This window comes from Sminthopsis crassicaudata, chromosome 5 (assembly GCF_048593235.1).
Source record: "Sminthopsis crassicaudata isolate SCR6 chromosome 5, ASM4859323v1, whole genome shotgun sequence".
Classification (NCBI taxonomy): Eukaryota; Metazoa; Chordata; class Mammalia; order Dasyuromorphia; family Dasyuridae; genus Sminthopsis; species Sminthopsis crassicaudata.
In genome coordinates, this window is record NC_133621.1 from 16538241 (window position 1) to 16559902 (window position 21662).

A 21662-nucleotide genomic window follows, 5' to 3' on the forward strand; every position below is an offset into this window, starting at 1 on the left:
TGATTTCTTCAAGTTCATTACATTTCTCAGGCCTTCTTTTCCCCAGAGCATATGTTAGAAGTGACTGGGGGCAGGGCAAAGGTCAATGTGTAATGGTTTATATCAACATGTTTTCAAACAAGTTTTTCAACTGCCATGTTCCTACCTCATATGGGTCCTTCTCCCATCTTGGTAATCTGTATATAACTAAGACAAGTTTGTATAAAAGGGTCTCTTTCCTCGTACTATTTTATAATGGAGAAAGTTTGGGTTTGTTGGAAATTCTAAGCTTGGAACCCATCCCCCACATCACAGGCATGTGGGGAAGAGAGTACTTTGATAGATGCCAGTCTCCAATGGGCATGGGCTAGGGGTGAGGCAGCTGGCCTCAGTGTCAGGAAAGTTTGGGTTCAAGTGTGACACCCAATAGGTGACTTTGGGTATGATGCCCGGGCATCATACCTAAAGAATATTGCAAAGAATATCATACTCAAAGAATATTGCAGACCAAGTGAGGCTGTTTGTTGGAGGGAGCTGGGATAAGCTCACAGACCTGGCTCAAAATTAATAAATCAACAGATGCTTCTGTTTCACTTTGGTTTTTACCTGAACCAACACTCCCAGTGTCAGAGGCAGCCTAGTATGATAGAAAGGGTCCTGGATTTGATATTAGAAGACCAGGGTTCAAATCATGGCCCTACCACTTATTATGTGATATACCCACCCCACCCCCATTGTCTTATCCGTGTAGCCTGTGAGGTTCCTTGCAGCTTTAGGATCACTCTCCACATAGTAGGTGTTCCTCAGCTCTAACTTAGAGTCTTATGGAGTTTCTGGTACCCTAAAAACTGCCGGGGCTTAACCTGGTGTCCTGCAGAGAGGGTAGGATTGCACAATGAGGAGACTTCTATCGAGGGTCTCAAAATCTAGTTTTAACGCTCAAGGTCATCTGGCAACAATCCCTCAATTTACAGCTGAGGAAGCCTGAGGCCAAGAGAGCTTAAATAACACACTTTTAGGTCCTCACAATAACAGTAAACTAGCATTTGTTCCGTAAAAGACAGTGTTTGGGGGACCGAAGCTCAGTTAACTTGCCCACAGTGTCACCATTGGAGTGAGTGAGGTCAGGACTTAAACCCAAGTTTTTTCTGACTTTGCCTGAGGCCGGCCCTTCTCCTGCTAGTGCTACGTTGTCTCTGCCACTGTGATACTTTTACTGTTAATGTTACTAAGGCACAGCTCTGGAAAAGGAATTTGGAAACAGAGTTTCTACTTCCTTCCAAGAGAAGCTGTTGAGAAATTCACGTACATCAATTTGGGGAAAAATGTTTCTCTGTGTGTCTAAGCCCTCTGCGAGTCCCTACAAGAATACCACGATACATTGGGGTATGCGTGCGTGTGTTTCCCCCAGGTCCCGAAAGCAGCCCTCCGGCCAGCCCTGTCCCGGCTTGCTCCCAGCAGCAGGTCATCCAACACAACACCATCACTACTTCTTCGTCGGTCAGCGAGGTCGTCGGAAGCTCCACTCTCAGCCAGCTCGCGTCTCACAGAACAGACCTGAACCCCATCCTTTAAGACTCCCGGCTCCCCCGTCGCTGCCGAGACGAGCAGTGTCCGCCTCCTCAAGAGCGTCCTTTTTCCGCTAAGGGCATTTTTAGAATTAACTCAGACCTGGAAAACTCCTCAAGCCCTTCCAAGACTGGCTTTCATTCATTTTTATAGTTATAATTAAAATGTGTCTTTTATACTTAGTTATAAAAAAAGGGAGTTATGCAATTAATATGCTATCTGCTTGGGAAACACTTTGGTGCTTTCTTCGACTTTCTGGTACCAGTTATTCATTGATAAACTGACCTCTTTCTGTACATAGCCGTGGCTTCATTCTTCTCAGTCTAACCCCAAGACCTCAGATCGAGAAAGGGGGTCATCTCCAACAAGGGGCCCATGGAATATTCCACTGAAACTCCTACTGAGGTAACTGGGGGAACCCATCTGGGGGAAAGCATCAGAGCCAACTGGGCCTGTGACACCCCCAGATTCCCAAGGTATATTTAGAATCTTTTCACGGCTGCTGTTGTTTTTATTCTTTTTTTCTTTTAAAGAAAATTATATAATACATGGATGTCTGAACAAAGTAAATAAAATAAAACTGACAAAAAAAATCTCTCTAACATGTCTATCCCTCTTCTCTCTTTTCATTCCCTTGGCCTGAACGTTCTCATTTTCTCCCTAACAAATGTATCCTTTGTCCTTCCTGTCTCATCGGTGACATTTCTCTTTCTCTCTCCATCCCCATTTTTCTCATTTCCACCTCTTCTCCTCCTTTGCCGACCTCCCCTTTTCTCCCCACGATGAATTAAAAATAAAAAGTTGTTTTTTAAAACAACACACTTCTCAGAACGATTGGCCTAGCTCTGGCTTTCAATAGCCCTTCACCCACAGCTGGGGTTCATTTAAACTCTCGGTTTTTACAAAATAGAAACCAGGAGATGTTTCGTGCGCCTGATTTAATGTTTTTAATAAACAGAGCAAGTTGGAGGCAGCCTTGCTACAGGTGAAATGCTATTGACAGGCAGCTGTGGGGACACTGGGAAAGGGAGCTTTGTTCAAGCTTGTATTGTGAGTCAGTGCCCGATACGGGTAATAACATCACACCCTTGAATTACATCGGGTTTTATATGGCCCGTCTGTAACACTGAAAATCCATGTACTATATAATAACTCAGAGGGGCTCTATTCACTACACACGTTGCGTTGTTCCATCATCGACTGCTAATAGCCTGAGATTTATTTTTCATTTTAAGCCTGGGAAACCAACTTTACCATCCTGATGGGCAAAGGAGGAGTGGCGTCAAGTCCTGGACAAAAAGCAGTGTTTCCACAGGTGCTTTTCCTACCCTCCCATCACATGGAAAGTAGCCTTTGGCTCCAAGGAGGTTACACCAGGAAAATGGCAAAGAGGTTCTCGGCTGAACTCAGAATGATTTCTCAGATTTCTCATCTTGACAACTTGTGTGAAACTGCAAATTTCAATGCTGCCCGATGAATCAAGGATGGTCTCTTTGAAATAAGCTAGTCAGTGGTGCTGACTGACAATGAGACTTTTACTTTTTCGACAGGTGGTGTGCTTCATCTCCTTTTTTTTTTTTTTTTTTTTTTTTTTTTTGGTCTGTGGATTTGTTTGCTTCTAAAGATTCACACTATAGTTTTTCTCAAAAGTTCCCCAAGCAATGAATGTGGTTTTTCCCCCTTTTCTTCTCTCTCTCTCTCTCTCCCTCTCTCTGTCTCTCTGTCTCTCTCTCTCTCTCTCTCTCTCTCTCTCTCTCTCTCTCTCTCTCTCTCCCTCTCTCTGTCTCTCTCTCTCTCTCTCTCTCTCTCTCTCTCTCTCTCTCTCTCTCTCTCTCTCTCTCTCTCTCTCTCTCTTTCTCTCTCTCTCAGTGAATAGAGCCTCTTTGGAAAAAAAAATATGAGGGTCACAAGTCATGATTTTAAAGACAGTTTATATACTACAGTTAACTCTTTATTGATATTTTTTCCGACAATTCTTGCCATGTATGCGACTGCTTTCAGAAGAAGGTTTTGAGTGTACCATGTAACTCATGACTTGATTATATAGTCTAAGAACCAAAAAAAAAAAATTAAGAAAAAAATAAATGTAAAGGATTTTTATTATATTTTAGACAAACATATAATTTTAAAGTATTTTAAATACTGAATCTATAGTTCACTTTTTAAAAATGCTCCAAGTCGGTAACAACTGGATGGGTTTGCTTGATTTTTGCCTCCCAAGAAAGTGTTCAAAAAAGGACTAGTTTTGAAAGAAACACATCGTTTGTATCTTAGCTTTGAAAAGGGGAGGTATTTTTCATCAGAAATTCCTTTCTAGGACTTTCCCATCTGTCCTAAAAGTAGGAAAGGAGGATCCGAGGGCTAGATGGGCCAACGCAGTGTTCATTTTATGATTTTTTTAATGGTTTTTTCCCCCCAAAGGGGGAGAGACCACAAGTAAAACAAAACTTTTCTCATTTTCCTGTCTATGAAGTTCTTAATGAAACAGACTTCTAAAACTGTACTGCTAATGTCAGAAAGCCCAGGGAGTGACATGTCACTAAATCAAGGTTGGATTTTCCTTTTTGTTCAGCCTCTTAATTGATATATTTCGCCGTTAAGCTGAAAGCCTCTGACGGTTAAAACTTGCCTGAGTTTTTCTTAATTCAGCAACGTGACAGCCTGACTGATGGGCATTCTATATAGCTCAATTACGTCTGTTTTTTATGCTAAGCAGGCCAAGCCAACCACACGGTAGCAAAGCAGCCTAAACGTATAATTAGAATAAACTGTCTTCTTTCCAGACCCAGGGCCTTTAGGTGTATTCATTAGCAATGGGGAAATGCAGGCAATAAAAGATGTCAGGAGACTTGTCAGGACTTCTGGAGATGCTGAACAGAACGGATGGCTTTCCGGCCAAAGCCAAGAGTGATATGGGGGATTCCCCCCTGGACCGACTTGGCTCCCAAGCACCTTAAGTAAAACATCACAGAATCCTCTTCCTCACTCAAAACCCTTGCCTTTAAAATCTTTCTGTTCAGTGTGTCTCGACATGTAAGATGATGACGTTCTCCTCTCTTCATTGTGTCTCTAGCCCCTCCTCCCTCCTATTCCTTTCGAAAGCCATCTCATCCGTGAACAAAATCTCATTTTCCCAAGAGCACCTCCTGATGGGAGGCCAAGAGAAAGAGTTTACAAAACTGCCTTTCTTCATCCAAATGTAGTTTGTTTGTTATCGAGAGCATCTCTATTGAACATCCCTCCCGGGCTACCTGGGAACTTTGACAGGGCCTCCCATGCCTTATTTGATGGGCGCTAACAGCAACACAGATGGGCACACCTGATGGTGTGTCTACCGGGGGAGCCTCGCGCCAGCCGAGGTACCACAACTTAATTGCTTCATGAGATATTTCTCAACATCCAAGGCCCAAACAGGTAGGGCGAAAATCCCGGCCCCACTTGATTGCAATAATTGTCAAGCTGTGTGTTGTAAGCTCCATGGTTTTTCCTGGTCCTCCCACTTAGCATGCCCCCACTCCCCAAGCCAATTTATGCAAGCCACAGTCATAACACTGCTTTCCCGGGATGTTTTATAAGGATGAGAATGATTTAAAGAGAAGTGAATTTCCCTGGGAGCTTCTCCATGCAATGCAACTAAATACAGCCCATATTAGGAGCGGTGGCAAGGCAAAGGGAGACGGCCAGGTAGTGATCTGCCCATTAGTTACACGGATTTTAGTAGAGTAGTAGAGCTTGTCATTAATTTCATAAATGCTTTTTGGAGGGGGGGGGAACAGGAAATCCATGTTTTTAAGCAACTATAACTGCCATGAAAATAGCCTTTCAGCTAGGATAGAATGTGCTTCTTTGTGGTTTAATGTCAGATTTTCTCAACTATATCCATTGAATTATGAAGTCAAGTTTGAGGACCAAAGCAACATTTCAACAGGAAATTTTTCATTTAGACTTTTATAACATATTTATTAATAAGTGTTCTTTTTCAAACATTCCATCTGAGCAGTATTCTTGTGGAGGCCATCCTCATTTTTGGAAGTGTTAGTTTGGAGTAAGCCCAGCTGTGCAGTATCCCCCTTGTCCGGGGTCTCAGATGGCCGTTCTCCATCTCTAGATGGAAAAGTTTGCTTAGGTGGACACGGGGTTTTCTGGGGCTTGTTGTTCTGAGAGTTTTCTGCAATCTGCTTCTGAGCACTGAGAAACAATGATGGCGATTATTTCCTATTTGATTTTCAAAGGAGCCCTTTTATTTTAGGCAGCCAAGGTCAGCTAAAGGGGAATCCTTATTATAACTGGAAATGCTTTCTTTAGCCATCCGACACGGCTCACAAATGTCCAAATGACTGCGTCTCGGCTTGCTTCTGTTGAATTCTTCCAGTGAGTGCCATTCCCTTAACCCACCCGGGGCATGGACTTCCGAAGCCCCAGTGGGCGCCACTTCGGAGAAGGGGAAGGAGATGGCAAATGGAGATTTGAATAAGAACCCTGCCTATCAGGACAATTGGAAGTTGGAGTCTCTTTTCTACTTTTCCCCTTATTTATAATTTTAAATTGCACTTTAGTGTCTTTGTTCCTTTCCTATTTCTCTTTCTGCCCCCGTCCCCAACTTCTCTGTCCCTGGTCCTCTGGCCCTCCTCTCCCTGTCTTTGCCCCCATCCCCTGTTTTCCCTCCTTTTCCATGACTCCATGCAAATCTACTTCTCCCACTGGCTCAGACGTTGGCACTGGTGATCTGTGGCTATTGAGCCTCGTTGGGTCTCCCAGCAGCCCGAGATGGGGACTGTGAAAAGAAACGAATGCCAGGGAGAAAAACCAGCCAGTGCCCCGAAAGCCTCAGCCTCTGTGCCATCCCCTGGTGGCACAGGGATGTGCTGAGATGCAAAGTGTGGGCAGTGGAGCCTCAGCTAGCTTTCAAAATGTCCTTGTTCTTCCTGAGTACCAAAGTGTCCTGAATGGGTAAGGGGCTGGATCATTCGCGGTCAATATGGTGGATGCACTTTAGCTAGTTTCCGACCTAATGTAGCAATGAGCCGCTGAGATGCCAGTGGCTGGAGATGGGGGGCTCTTTTAAGTCCCTCGAAGACTGCCGCCTTCTTATCTCCCGAGGGGCAGCATCCCTGCTTTAAGGCTCTGCCCTAAGGACAAGCAAATGCAAAAGCAATAATATTTCTAGTGAAGTCAAATACCAAAAAAGCCCCCCAATCCCCAAATTGAACTCCCCCCAACTCTATCAGTGCATAGAGTCATTGTAAAGCTGGAAATGGGTCTCTTCTAAAATCTCTTTTTATTTTTCTGTGTTGGGGAAGGGGGGCGGGAAGAAGGGAGGGAATGGTTTCCTGTGACCATTGCTAAAATTGTTTTAAGAATGTTTCTGCTTCTTATTTTGATTTTCATGAATTTCCTCCTTTGGGAAGCTTGTTTTCTCACCAGGTCGGAAGGAGAGAGGCCCAAAGCCCCGATCTCATGTTCACAAATGAACGCATTCAGGGCTCTTTGGCTATCTTGTCAGACTTGTGCCTTCAGGGGACAGGTTTCCAGCGTTACAATTAGACCCAGTTCTGATATCTGGCATGCTAGAAATCAATATCTCGATGATTTTTCCTACGCCCTGCTCACTTTTCCTTAATTAAGCTCTATATTCCAAGCTTCTTTTTCTTTTGTAAAAGAGCGTTGGACTCAGGGTGCTTACTGAGAAGGCAGAGCCCAGAAGACTTAGTGTAAATATCCCTTGGAAATGGCCATGTGCCCCACATGCCTCTCGCGTTCTGGCTTCCCCGTTGAGAATCTCAACCCCGCACGTGTGACTAGAGATGGTCCAAGGAAAGGGGAGTGTTGAGAGAAGTGGGCTTTCTCCTTGTATCCCCAGTACAGTGCCTTGCACATAGTATGAAATGAATTCAAGTGGATGTGATTATGACCGAGGAAACGCTCCAAGCCATTGGAGCGACTCGGTCAGCTTAGTCTCCTCTCTCCTGCCTGGGTCCCGCGATACCCATCTCTGCCTCATGAAGATGCTTCTAGAGTGGATGGGATACCTCTGAGAAGCATCTTAGAGGGCAGAGTCTTTCTAGAGAGGTAGAGCTCAGTGGATGGAACTTCAAAGGTTTGGAGGTTCCCAGCCCCCTGAAAAGGACTGTTACGGGGACAGCTAGAAGAGTCGTGATGGCCCGTGGGGGGGAAGCGAGCAGGAGGGGCCCTCCAAAAGGTGCTGTCCCTCGGAGTTATGGGTTTGGGACTGTTTGTCATTGTCAACAGCAAAAGTTTCCATGTTTGTTCGTCTTTGTTTAATTATGTAAAGCAACCACCTTCCTTCCTGGGAGGAGAGAACATTTTGGTACATACATGTAAATATTCGCTGCCGCCTTTGATATGTTTAATTTTATGTTAAGCTTCTTGTTGTTTTTGTTGTTGTTCTTGCATCGTGAACACATGTATTGTTATAAATGGACAATGGGTTCATTGAAACTGTTCGACTCGGTCAGATTTTTACATCTCTTTCTATCGAGAAGAGACGAGATTTTGTGCATTTGTACAAATGTTAATAATATCACTGCAATTCCAATATAATAAAGCCTTCAAGTGCAAAGAAGGTCTAGAGCTCAGTGTGGTGAATCTGGGGGTGTGGGCTGGAGGGGGAAGCAAGGCCATCCGTGGCCTCAAACTGGGGAGGTCCGGGGCCCCCTCTACCTTCCCCGTGTACCTTGGAAGGAGGGAGGGAGATTTCTTTTCCCCACAGTCCTGATGTCTCAGCCACTCGCTCCCAGTTTCCCCTTGGTTTTCCCAGAGGTGATACAGCTCACACCATTGTCCAACCCAACTTTTCCAGGGAAGAGATTTAGCAGAGATGGGGTATCCCAAGTCAAGAAGGGTCCTAATACCACTTCACGATATGCTACGTAAAATAATCATCATGTTTGGAGCAAGTGAAAAGCTAGTTCACAGCACCTGGGCAAGCCTTGTGTCAGTCTCCCCTAAGGTGAGGAGGGAAATTAATCCAATCCAGCACCCTCCGTAACTGCTCAGGATCCAAACACTTCTTAGGGTAGAGAAATAAACACTAACTTGTCTTTTATTTCACTGATGTTCACTGATATCTGCAAGCAGCTAGAGCAGGGTTGATGCAGCACCGGGCCTGTGGCCAGGAAGAGCATTGTTCAAATCCAGCCTCAGATACCAATTAACTCTGGGACCCTGGACAAGTCACTTCCCTTGTGTGCCTCAGTTTCCTCCACTGTAAAATAGAGGTAATAATTTCACCTACCTCCTAGGGTTATTGTGAAGATCAAAAGAGAGGATATTTGTAAAGTGCTTCACAAACCTTAAAACACTATATAAATGCCAGTTATTATTTTGTTCATGGTCCCCAGTCCGACCTAGAAATATGAGTCTGCACAGTTATATCTGACTGATTTATATAAACAAAAAAGGAATGAATAAAGTGCTTACTATGTGCAAAGGTCCAATAGAAAAGTAAGGCAGTCCCTGTTCCCAGGGCGTTCCTGTTCTAATGAAAGACACAAAGAAAGGGTCCCGCTGCAGGGCAGATGGAAAGACCCTATGGACTCTAAAGTGCAGAGGCAGAGCAGATGGTAATACATCTTTGATGTCATTTCCACTGATAGAATCGGATAGCTTTCAGTTGTTGAACCATTTGACAGTGCTGAGGAGTTTGGGAGCAAGAACTTTCTTTTTTGACTATTTAGCTAAGTTCCACAGTGGGTCCTTCTCCCTAAACCTGTGTATTTGCCCACTGCCATATGTCGCCCCATATGCAAGCCAAGGCCATGCAGAGCTGTTGGTTCATCGCTGCTCTTTCCTGTTCCCTTCCTGAAGAAGATCCATTTGAGCCTCACTTCTCCATGTTTTAAATAAAGTGGAAATGCACCAATCGCTCTGAGGTATTCCAAACCAGGCTCTTTTACGGAAATCGGGAGGCAGGACACAGGGGAAAGGAATCTCCTGTTGGTGGAAGAGAAAGATGAGAACTGGACCTGGAATTTTTCCTTTGTGGCCATGTCAGACAAAGACACAAAACTTTCTTAAATGAAGGAAGAGACTTAGACAAGTGAATGCTTTTAAGGATCCTAAAAGGGAATTTCTTCAACAGACGTGCTTCCAGGTAGTAGAGTGAGGTTTTCACACTTTCCATGACTCGGAGAGCAATCTGATGATTACCTTTTGAGTTTTAATCAGCCATCCCGAGGCACTCTCTGAGACAACCATTGACAAATACACATGGAAAACAGGGAAGGCCAGGACAAGTTCAGGTAACTATCAGTAATCCATGTTGCCTAAAACAAAGGAAGAAATGGGAATAGTATGTAGCAAAACTTGGCTGGGGTTGGACTCAACGGCCTATGAGAATCCCTGATTCCATGATCTAATGACCTGATGACTCTTTCTAGCCATTCATCCCTCTGATAACATTCCTTACCCCATTTTTTGGCAAAATCCTTCCTTGGAAATGTGTTGTGGCCTGCTCCCACCCACCAAATACCTCCCGATTGCCCTTTGGGTGACCCCCAACTTTAATTCTTTGGAGACTCGGGTATTCTGTGACTCACAGTGATACAGATACATGGAAGAATATAGTTGTTAAAAGATGGTTTAACTCTAAATTTATTCTCCTTTTGCCCATAAATGATGTAACCAATCTATAATTTAGGAGAAGGATTGAAAAGATCAGAGACAGAAAAAAGCTGCTGTGGTTGGGTTGTTTTCCTATTGTATCTAACAGTCCACGTCCCCATTTTGGGTTTCCTCGACAGCCAGCGAAGTGATTGGCCATTTCCTTCTCCAATTTATTTTACTGAGGCAAACAGGGTGAAATGACTTTTCCAGAGTCACACAGCTAGTGTCTGAGACCAGATTTTAACGAGTAGTAATATAATGTCTTCCTGACTCTAGATGTGGTGCTCTAACCACTGAGATAACTAGCTGTCCTGAGAAACTAGTTAAAATGGCCCAAAGAAGAGTTAACAAGAATGTGAATTAACATGGTGACTGTGTGTGTGTGTGTGTGTGTGTGTGTGTGTGTGTGTGTGTGTGTGCTTACACATGTAAAAGAAAATAAGAGATGATATTTAGGAAACATAGAAAGTGGCAGGTGATAAGCTGAAGGAATGACAGAATCAAAGGTAGCTTTCTGGATTTGGACTTCTTTCACTTTGCAGCTCATTCTTCCACAACTGCAGGAAGGTTTGCCGGTAAATCCCAGCCACTGACTCGGGACTCTGAGGAATTGGGCTCAGATCCTACCTCTGACTGTGTGACTTTGAGTAAGTCACTTTAATTTCCTCAGTTTCTTCATATGTCAAAAGATAGGTCTGTCATCCCAACCAGAGCCAAATCAATGCCCCTCTGAGCCTATGAACATGGATAAGAGGCAAAATCTGTACAATCGCCTCCTTCAGGCACAGGCCTGTTGAGTAATTGTGCATAGAATGTACAGCTTTAGCTAGAAAGCATCATGATGAAAAGGATAGATGGCCAATGTTGGGAGCCCCTCCTCTGACTCTTGTTGATTCTTTGATCTTGGTCAAGTATTTTAACTTCTCAGTGCTCCAGGCATTTCTAAACCCATAAGTTATAGAACAGCTATACAATATCCAGTATCCAATATATCCAATATACAAGATCAACATGATCTGCATTCTAAAAAGGGAGCTTTCTGATCAAGAGATCCCTAGAACAACAAATTTACTGCATACCCCCCCCCCAAAAAAAAACCCAAATCTAATGTTGGAAGGAGGGTAAGGTTGCTTTTCCCTCTGAAAGTCAATAACTAAATTCTCAGTTTCCATAAATTTATCTTTCTTGAACTATTGCTTTAAGCTACTGCCACAATCCAGTTGTGAGGAGTTCACGGGTTTAGCTGATTGGTGGAAGCTCTGAAACATTTTCCAGAGAGACAGAACTGTTATTACAGCCCCTAATATCATATATTATATTAATAATATAATATATTAATAATATATAATATTATAATAATATATGTTATAATTATATATTATAATAATATATTATATATTATAATATTAATGTAATATAATTATTATATTATATATATTAAAGCCCCTATTCAACTGCAAGGCTTCTGAGTGAGGGTGCAGCTAAAGGTAAGAGGAATAAATGTAAAGCCTTGACCTGGATTCAAAACACTAACTTCCATATTCAAGAGGAAATTATGTGAGCTAATGACAATTCATCTGAAAAATATCTGGAGGGTTTAGCGAACTCCAAACTTGATAAGAATCAACAATGAGATTATGGTGGACTTTATAAGTGAGTACAATTTTAGGCAGCACTGTAAAATGCAGGATATTTAATACTAAGGAAATTCAAGTCTTACTAGACTCTTCCCATTCAAGCCCCATTCTCTCTGTCTTTTTCTCTGTCTCTGTCTGTCTGTCTCTCCTGTCTATCTCTGTGTCTGTCTCTTTGTCTCTGTCTCTGTCTGTCTCTCCTGTCTATCTCTGTGTCTATCTTTTTCTCTGTCTCTGTCTGTCTCTCCTGTCTATCTCTGTGTCTGTCTCTTTGTCTCTGTCTCTGTCTGTCTGTCTCTCCTGTCTATCTCTGTGTCTGTCTTTTTCTCTGTCTCTGTCTCTCCTGTCTATCTCTGTGTCTGTCTCTTTGTCTCTGTCTCTGTCTGTCTGTCTCTCCTGTCTATCTCTGTGTCTGTCTTTTTCTCTGTCTCTGTCTCTCCTGTCTATCTCTGTGTCTGTCTTTTTCTCTGTCTCTGTCTGTCTCTCCTGTCTATCTCTGTGTCTGTCTCTTTGTCTCTGTATCTGTCTGTCTGTCTCTCTATTTTGTACCTCCACCAAAAAGCAAAGACACAACATTGGAGCTGTCCAAAAGACTTACATTGAGTCTAGGCAAGCTTTTGGGGGGGGGGACTAGAAGGCAGCACAGGTTCCACATAGTCCCTTTACCAAACCTTATGTAACACCCCCTCCCAGACCATCTTCAAGAGTTTCTGTGGCCCAAGTCTTCATCCCTTTTGAGCAAACAAGGGATGGAGATTCTTAGAATTTAGCCCTAAGTTTTTGAAAACTAATGCTCAGAGAGACTCTATTTGCCCCTGGTCCTACCTCCCCATGCCTGTGGCTTAATATCAGTGGGAAGCCCAGCTTTGCTACTTACTCAAATGCTACTAGATCAAGAGGCCAAGGAGCAAAGGGAGGGGTCAGAAATCAAGAAAGGGAGAAGGGGCCAGGATATGAAGGGCTCTAGAATCTGCTAGTCTGTAGATAATAGAGAGCCACTGGAGTGAACTGAAGGAAGGGAGGGAGGAAGGGTGAAAGCTCTCTGCTTTAGGAAGGCCACTTTGGCAACTCAGTGGAAGATGCACTGGAGGTGGGGGAGAGACTTGGGACAGAGATGCTGATCATGAGGCGGCTGCCACAATCCAGCTGTGAGGGATAAGAGGAAATCTTCACTCCTATGATGTTGTCCTATGAAAGTCTTGGCCATTTCCTCCTATAAAACAGTCATCTAATTGGTATAGTGCTTAGAATTGAAATCCAGCCTCAGACCTTTACTAGCTATATGCCTTGACCAAGTCACTTAATTTCTGTCTACCTTAGTTTTCTCATCTGTAAAATGGCCACAAAATAATATCAATTACTTCCCAAGGCTATGGTGAGGATAAAATTAGACATAGAGTGCTTGGCAAAGTTTAAGGTCCTACACCAAAACACTAGCTATTATCATCATTATTATTCAATTCACCATAAGATCGCTTTCCAACATATGAAGGGGCTTTCATGTCGCCATGATATCAGGAGAGTCCCTCTGGAGAATGCAGGCGTTTCTGATCGGTATCTCTTGATCTCACTGCTTGGCCATCTCATCTTTTTTGTTCATGTTTTTTTTTTTTTTTTTAATAAAATGCTTTCCTCTTTTTCTCCTTCATAATTATTATTATTCATTATCATTATTCATGATTGCTTAGAATGTTCCTGTTGGTGGATGCTACCTGTGTCAAGCCTTCAAACATTTCAGGGTCTCCTAGATCAATCAATCAATCAATCAATCAGTAGATGTTTTTAATCACCTCGATTCCAGATACTATGCTAGGTTTTAGGGGCCCCAAAGGCAGAAGTGAAATCTTTCCAGTCCTCAAAGAAATTACATTCTCACAGTCAGTCAATAAATATTTACTAAAAGCTTACTGGGGACTTGGAAAAAGGTAAAAGACAGAGTTTAATGAGAGATAACCTGCTACCATCTATTTACAAAATATAGACAGAATAGATTGGAAACCATCTACAGAGTGAAGGCTTGGGCTTAATAGGGATCAGGAAAAGCTTCCTATAGATAATGGGATTTGGACTGGGATTGAAGAAAGCCAGGAAGTGGAGATAAGGAGGAAGAGCAGTCCATGCATGACCAAGGAATGAGAAAAGGTATCCATCAAAAGGAAGTCAACAAGGTCACATATGGATCTATAAGCGCTCATTAAGCACCGATTGTATACCGGGTACTATGTGAGACTCTGGGGGATACAAAGACAAAAAGGTGAAATCATTCTTGCCCTCAAGGAGTTTATATTCTAACAGGAAGAATAACAGAAAAATATAATCAACTGATAAGCATTTAGTAAGCAACTACTATGTGCCAAGTATGGTGCTAGATGCTAGGGGTGCAAGAATAGCTACATAGAGAACATATATGAAAATGAATTTGATTGATGATGACTCAAAAGGACTTTGCTTCACCATTGTCCCAACTACGCTGTTCCATTGGAGCGCCCAAGGCTGGGAGCTCATCCATCAGTTTAAATGTACTTTGAACAGAGACTGCACACAGACCATGAGTAGAAGCTTGGGTTTGACAGGCGGAGCATAGTAAACTGAACTGCATTTGGGAACCAGCATGGTATTTTTCATGCTCCTGCTGGGTTATATGATTGTATAAGACCTGAACATTCTCCCAAAAGGGTGCCTGCTGGACACTCCAATGCATTACAGTCAATCATACCCATTTTACAGAGAAAAAGACTGAGACTCTGAGGTTAAGTGATTTGCCCATGCTGGTAAAATATTCAGCCACTTGGAATTAGCAGCATGTTATTTCTTAGTGATCAAGCAAGGGATCGATGACTCAAAGTTGATCATGGGAACGATCACTTTGAATGCAATATAATCTAAGTGAGAAAGCACAAGAAAATGTGACTAAAATCATTGTCAAAGAAGTTGACTTGAAAATCAATGTGCCATTAATCTAAGAGTAGCCCTCTCTTTTTTCTTTTAACAGGAAAGGATTAACAAAGCCCCTATTCAACTGCAGGAAGAGGGTCATGGTCATGAAAAAAGTCTGAAAAATGTCGTCTCCATTGGAGATGGTCTGCCCCCTGCCTGGGAGGCTCTCTCTCCTCATTGCTTCCTCTCAGAATCCCTGACTCTTCAAGGTTCAACTCAACTGCCACCCACTCGAGGCTTTTCTTGATTTCCCCACTCATTGTGTTTATTGTACGTGTTTACATATGCATGTGTGTATCTGTATCTGTACATATATGTGTCATACATGCCTATATTATATAGTGTTTACATATATGTGTATTCTGTATATTCTGTATTTACTTTTGTACTCCTCACATTCAATAGAATGCAAGCATCTTGAAAGCAAAAATGACTCACTCTTATATTTATACCTGGAGAGTTCGACACATGGAGGGGGGGGGGAGCTTGATAAATACTTATTGATTAATTGTTTGGAGAAGCAACGCCATTGAGAAAAGACAGAAACCTCCAACCATCAGCCTTGGATATCAATTAGGAAAGTAAATCAAAAATTCAATGTCATAATGATCAGATAAGAAATTAAACAGAAGACCCATCAGCTATAAGAGGTAGTGTGGTATATTGGCTAGAGTGCTGAACTTGAAGTAAAGATTTGGGTTTGAATTACTAAGGACTTAAAATTCTTCTCCTATTCCACCATGATTCCAGAGGACAGAGGGTGAAGAACGTTACCTGTTTCCTCTGGGAAGTATTGAACTCAAGATGCAGAAAGAGACCGTCATTTTTAGACTTGGCCAACATGGGCATTTCTTTTGCTTGTCTGTGCATATTTGTTATAATAGTTTTTATTTGTTTTTTTTTTCCTCAAGAAGAAAAAATCATTGTTTGAAAATTGAATTAAATAAAATTTCATTTCAAAAAGATTTGAATTTGAATTCTACTTCAGACTCATACTAGCTTTGTGACACACATCAAATTGCTTTGCTTCTCTGGACATTTATTTCCTCATCTGCAAAATAAAGGAGTTAGCCATGATTCCAGAGGACAGAATGTAAAGCATGCTACCCATTTCCTGGATGAGATGTGATGGACTCAATATATAGAATGGGATATGCATTTTTAAGACATGGTCAGGGCAGAAATTAGCTTTGCCTAATTAATTGTGTTCTTTTTATCCAGTTGGGAAGAGAGGGCAAAAAAACCCAAATATTTGTTCATTGAAATAATAGTAACCTAAAAAAATAAAACATGGAGTAATCTTGTCAGCATCCAAAGTCCCTTCCTACTTCCTATAACCTGAGAACGTCCAACGGTAGCCATTTTATTGGGACCATGGGATTAGGGCAATCAATGTGAAGTATTAGAGACTGAAAGAATCTTTGGGATTCTTTATGGGATCTTTAATGTAAACCAGAAATGGGGCGCTCATTTGGCAAAAGGAAAATGCAAGTGGTAGAGGTAGATGGTGATAAACTATATCGGTGTTGAAGGAATGTCAGAATGGTCCATGATATATTCATCAGATTAGCTTAACTGTATTTTTGTTTATATTGTAGTGAGAGAGAGAGAGAATCATTGGGAAGATAGACAAATATCTGAGGCAACCCCAATAGACTTTGGACAGAAAATGCCGTCAGCATCCAGAAAAAGAATTATGGAGATTGAATCAACACATTCTATGTTCACTTTTTTCTGTTTTTTTTTTTTCTCCTGTGGTTTTTCCCTTTTGTTCTGATTTTTCTCTCCCAACATGATTCATAAAGCAATGTGTATGAAAAATAAATAAAAATTTTAAGAGAAGATAGACATAATGTGACACACAGATGTATACGTACATACATGTAAATATATACACACACATACTATACTTAAAAGGCATAAGCATCGACCAAACTCCCCAAGTAAAATGGGAATTTGTCCAAGTGAATTCTCTATGACAAAAGATAAGATGAAGATGAAAAAGCTTGATCAACTGACTAGAAAATAGCAAGGAGGGTCCCTGGTCTCACAGTTGCATGGCCTAAGGGTCTTAGCCCTCTCATTTTTTGAACTTAAATATCCACAGCTCTTTGGGTACTTTATTTCATTCTTGTTGACATTTAAACTTACAACCAGATGGAATAGGTCACTTCGATATCATGGCATCTCTAGCTCTTTAAACTAATGGATAAAAATCTATTTCAAGTATTCATTTAGCCTCAAGGCAGATTTGAACTTCAATCTGGTATGCAAATGACCAAATAAGGCAATAGGCCAATGGGCAGTTTTTTAGAAGAAAAGGGTGACCCGATGAGCACAGGTCAGAACTGTGTGCATTTTATGTCCGTGAGCTGATTAAACAGCTAAGTGAGAAGCACTTAAACGGACTGTCCTGGGTTTTAACAGCTATATTTATGAGCCAAAAGAAGCCTGTCTCAATACCTGTCATTACCATTCAAATTTTTTGGTACTAGAATAATATATGGAGATGTTATCTTATCGATATTAAGCAGGATCTTCTGTTCTCCTTTCTCCATTATCTCGGGAAATTTGATGCCTTGTTATGAAAAGGACCCTTTGGATCTGATAAAATATTGAAGAGAGGTTCCAGATAGTGTTGTGTAAGCAAATACCAAGAAAATCCCTTCCCATTTGCAAACAGATCAGCCCAATCTCTGAGGACTTCCTTGGAGAACGTTAAAGCAGAGGCAGCAATAACGCCAAAAACTAATAAAAAGAGTCATTCCAAAGGTGCAAATGATAAAGGCAGGAATTTCACAGTAAAGGGGCTCCAGAAAGAGATGTGGGACAGGGGAATTCCAGTGGAGGCCTGAAAGGCTGCAGAGGGGGCCAGGCTCCCTCTGAGTTTCAGGAAAACAGGTCCATCGAGGTATTTCTCCAAGGACAGGGACCAGACCGTTGCTCTGGGACACTCACCAATGAGGTGTCTTTGAAACCTTGGAAAATAACAGCAAGTAGCCTAATCTAATTAAATAAGTGGATTCATTCACTTATACATTCATTTAACAAGTGTTTTAATAGTTGAGGTAAAAGTATAGAGGGCAACTAATTGGCTGGAGTCAGGAAGATTCATCTTCCCCAGCTCAAATCTAGCCTCAGACACTTATTAGCTGTGTGATCCTGGCAAGGCACTTTATTCTGTATGCTCAGTTTCCCCATCTGTAGCTGGAAAAGAAAATGATGAACAACTCCAGTATTTTTGCCAAGAAAACCCAAATGGGGTCATAAAGTGTTGGACAGGACTGAAATGACTGAACAAAATAACTCTCTCTCTCTCTCTCTCTCTCTCTCTCTCTCTCCCTCTCTCTCTCTCTCTGTGTATATATATATATATATATAGTGGGAAGGGGTCTTCAAATTAACCCATTCAACCCTTTTGTTTTACAGTTGAAGAAATTGAGTTCTGCAGAGGTGAATGTCACACAAATGGCAGAAGTGAAATTCAAATCCTGGTTCTCTGACTCAATGCCCCAGGCTCCTTCTGCTTCACCATTCTTACTGAGCTATCAAAGACATCTTCCTAAAGTGGATGCTCCAGGGGCTCCCTGTTGCTTGACTTGAGAAGCCCTCCATGGCCTGGCCCCTTTCTCCCTGTGCAGTACTTGAATGAGGACTCTTCACTCCCGTCACCCTGGTCTTCTTGTTCTTCCATGAAGAAGTGACACTCAGCTTTCCCAGCTTTCCTGAGCTGACTCATGACTTGGATCCTTTCCCTCATTTCTATCTTCTGAGTTCTCCAGCTTCCTACAAGTTTCATCTAAAATCTTACCTCCTTCCAGAAGCCTGTCCTTTGAATGCTAATGCTTTCCCTCTGTGATTATCTCTGATGTATCCTCAATATATCTTGTTTGCAGGTTATCACCCTTATTAGATTGGGAGCTGCTTACAAACAGAATTGCTTTTGCCTTCACATCCTCAGCTATTAGCACAATGCCTGGCATATAGTAGGTGCTTAATAAATGCTTATTGAGTTGACTTTTTTCGACTTGTTGAATTGAAACTTGACATCCTCTCTTCTTGACACTGAGTCTTACTTCACTGTTTCCTCAAGGCATAGAAACAACCTTGGTTTGAAGCTGTTAGGTTGTGATGGTCTAAACCAGTTTCCTGCTCCTGTTGTTTCTTATGGTGTGTGTGATCCTATCTGCAGAAGGCTTGTGTTGGGGCCTGTGCTTTGCTGGGGTCACATATCATGGCCTTTCCCCTTCGTTACTCTCCCCCTTATTTCTTCTTGCTTGTATCTTGTTTGAAAACAGTTGTTTGAATGCTGTCTTCTCCATTAATTAGATTGTGTGCTCTTTGACTGTCTTTCACCAGTACTTAGCACAGTGCTTGCACATAGTAGGATCTTAATAAATACTTGTGATTTATACATTGCTTGGCAGTCAGAGCTCAGAGCCAGCTCGTGAGTGAGAATGGACATTGATGATATGGCCCAAAGATTTTACCTTAGTCTTATCCAAACTTCATTCTTCAGAAGGATCTCTGAAAGGTGGAAAAATGCCCAGGAGTGGGAATAATGCTAAGGCACCTTCAGGATAGATCCCAACAGCGATCTATGAGATGCCAAAATCTTGCATCGTTTGCAGCAAAATGACCCCTAGTTATGATGAAATTGAGTATAATATAAAAGAGACAATTGTCAAGTATGATACAGATGATCTCATTTGGTCTTCAAAACAGCCAGGTAGATTGCTGCCACTGATATCATTATCATGATTGTTTTATAATTAAGCAAATGAAGCTGTAATGACTCATGTACAGTCATACAACTGCAGAAGTTAGAAAAAGGAATCGAACTCAGATTTCCCATCATCCATTGAACCGCATTGCCCCCCGGGACACCTAGTGGGTCCAGTCAATGGAGTGTTGGTCCCAGAGTCAAGAATACCTGAGTTTGAATTGAGTTATTTATTTAATATTAATATGTAATTAAATTCAGCATTTATTAGTGGTGCAATCTTAGTTTCCTCCTCTGTAGAATGATAGCACCTGCCCCACAGGGTGTTGTGAAGTTGAAAGATTTCATCTCTCAAGTGTTTGCCAACCTTAAAGTTCTACGTGGATGCCCAGTGTTGGTCTGAGGGAGTCGCTGCTTGTTCTGTTTTGGTTCAAAGTCTTCAGATACAGCATTTGACACTATTTGTGGGGGGGGGGGTGGAAGGGGAATGGGGAGTCTATCACATTAGTTTCCTTCAAAAGAAACCCAGGAATTTCCGAGCACACGAGGCCACGATTCTCTAGCCCCTGCTTGGAGATACAGCATCTAAAGCTTTCTCCGGAGGCCAGCTGCTGGTCTGAGGAAAGATAAGTCTCTTTCAATAGAGGAAGTCCATCAGTCTGAGACCTGCCTGGATAATCTTGCCCACTGCTCGGACTCTGGAAGGTAGGTCAGTACACCAAGAAAGTGTAACCCTCAACAGGAAAGGGAACTATGGAAAGGGTCGTTTTTCTCAGGTGTAAAGAGGGAACTGAAGAATCATGGGAGGTGGAAATTAGAGGAGGGGGGAGAAGGGGGAGACAGAATCCCCCAGCCAGATTAGCACCAACTCATGGTAAGCAGAGCTGTTATGATATTAAACTGAATAGATTCATGAGCAGCTGAAACCTTGGCTGGCTCCAACCCAGATCTGCCTGGACAGAATTTCATGTACTGAAACCTGGCGAATTTATCCCCTTTCCACAAAGAGGATCCCCTGTAACAATAGAATAGTCTTAGACTTACCTGTAATTATCCATCTCCGATTAAACAATAAGCTTCTGAAGGCAGGGGACTGCACCATTCATAACAGCATTGTGTCTAATGTTAGGATCACCCCTTCTGTCTCTGTTCTCTATATCTCTCTGACTCTTTCTCTATTATTCTCCTCTCTCTGTCTTTGTCTTTTTGTCTCTATCTCCTCTTCTCCCCTCTCTCTTCTCTCTCTGTCCCTGTCTCTGTCGCTGTGTTTCTTCCTGTCTGTCTGTCTGTCTCTGTGTGTGTCTCTCTGTCTCTGTCTCTCTCTACACACACACACACACACACACACACACACACACACACACACACACACACACATACACACCACAGAGATCAGAAATGCCTTATCATGACATGAACGTTAATCTTGCTTCTTGAAGACCATCCCAGCAAACAGGCTCTAGAAGGTCTTATCAGATTGAGAAGACCCTGCGCCTATAACACATGGGATCCGAGAAACATCATCATCTACTAATCTAGTGACATATGGCAAGGCTTATTACCAAAATATCAGCATCCAGGAAATCATTTTTTTTCCTATGACAATTCAATAAAACTATCTACTACTACTACTACTACTACTACTACTACTACTACTACTACTACTACTACTACTATTACTACTACTACTACTATTACTACTACTACTACTATTACTACTATTACTACTACTACTACTACTACTACTATCATTACTTCTATTACTACTACTACTACTTATTATTATTATTATTACTATTATTGCTGTTGTTATAACATTTATAGCATTCACTTTAAAGTTTGCAAAATGCTTTTTGAGTATTGTCTCATGTTATTAGAAGTCATATGGTCCCACTTTTCAGAGACAGCCACTTATTCTTTATGTAGTATCATTGAATTTTTTAAAATCAAAATGAAGATTAAGAATCCTGGCCCTCACTTCCAGGTGCCTTCTGTCTGTGGTTCCACAGTCTGTGCATATTAAATTTTTACATACAATGACTACCAGAAGTCAGCCCCAAAGTTTCTGGCATCCTCAGTTCAAAGCATGAATGAGTTCAAAAGACCCACAGCTGATTTCCATTTCCCTGGGAGTTCTTACTGGCTCTATCACAAACCTGTCACTCTCTGGCGTTCATTCCCTCTCCTTCCCCTTG

General features: G+C 41.9%; 1 protein-coding gene across 3 annotated transcripts in view; it reads left to right on the forward strand.

Annotated features, from left to right (window-relative positions):
* Positions 1-8128, forward strand: part of CREB5 (cAMP responsive element binding protein 5) — a 477814-nt gene extending 469686 nt beyond the window's left edge. For all 3 annotated transcript variants that reach the window (XM_074272189.1, XM_074272188.1, XM_074272191.1), the window contains one exon: positions 1391-8128. In XM_074272189.1, coding sequence (XP_074128290.1) covers positions 1391-1554 — 164 coding nt within the window. In that variant the 3' untranslated portion in view covers positions 1555-8128. The remainder of the gene's footprint in view (positions 1-1390) is intronic.
* Positions 8129-21662: the final 13534 nt, after the last annotated feature.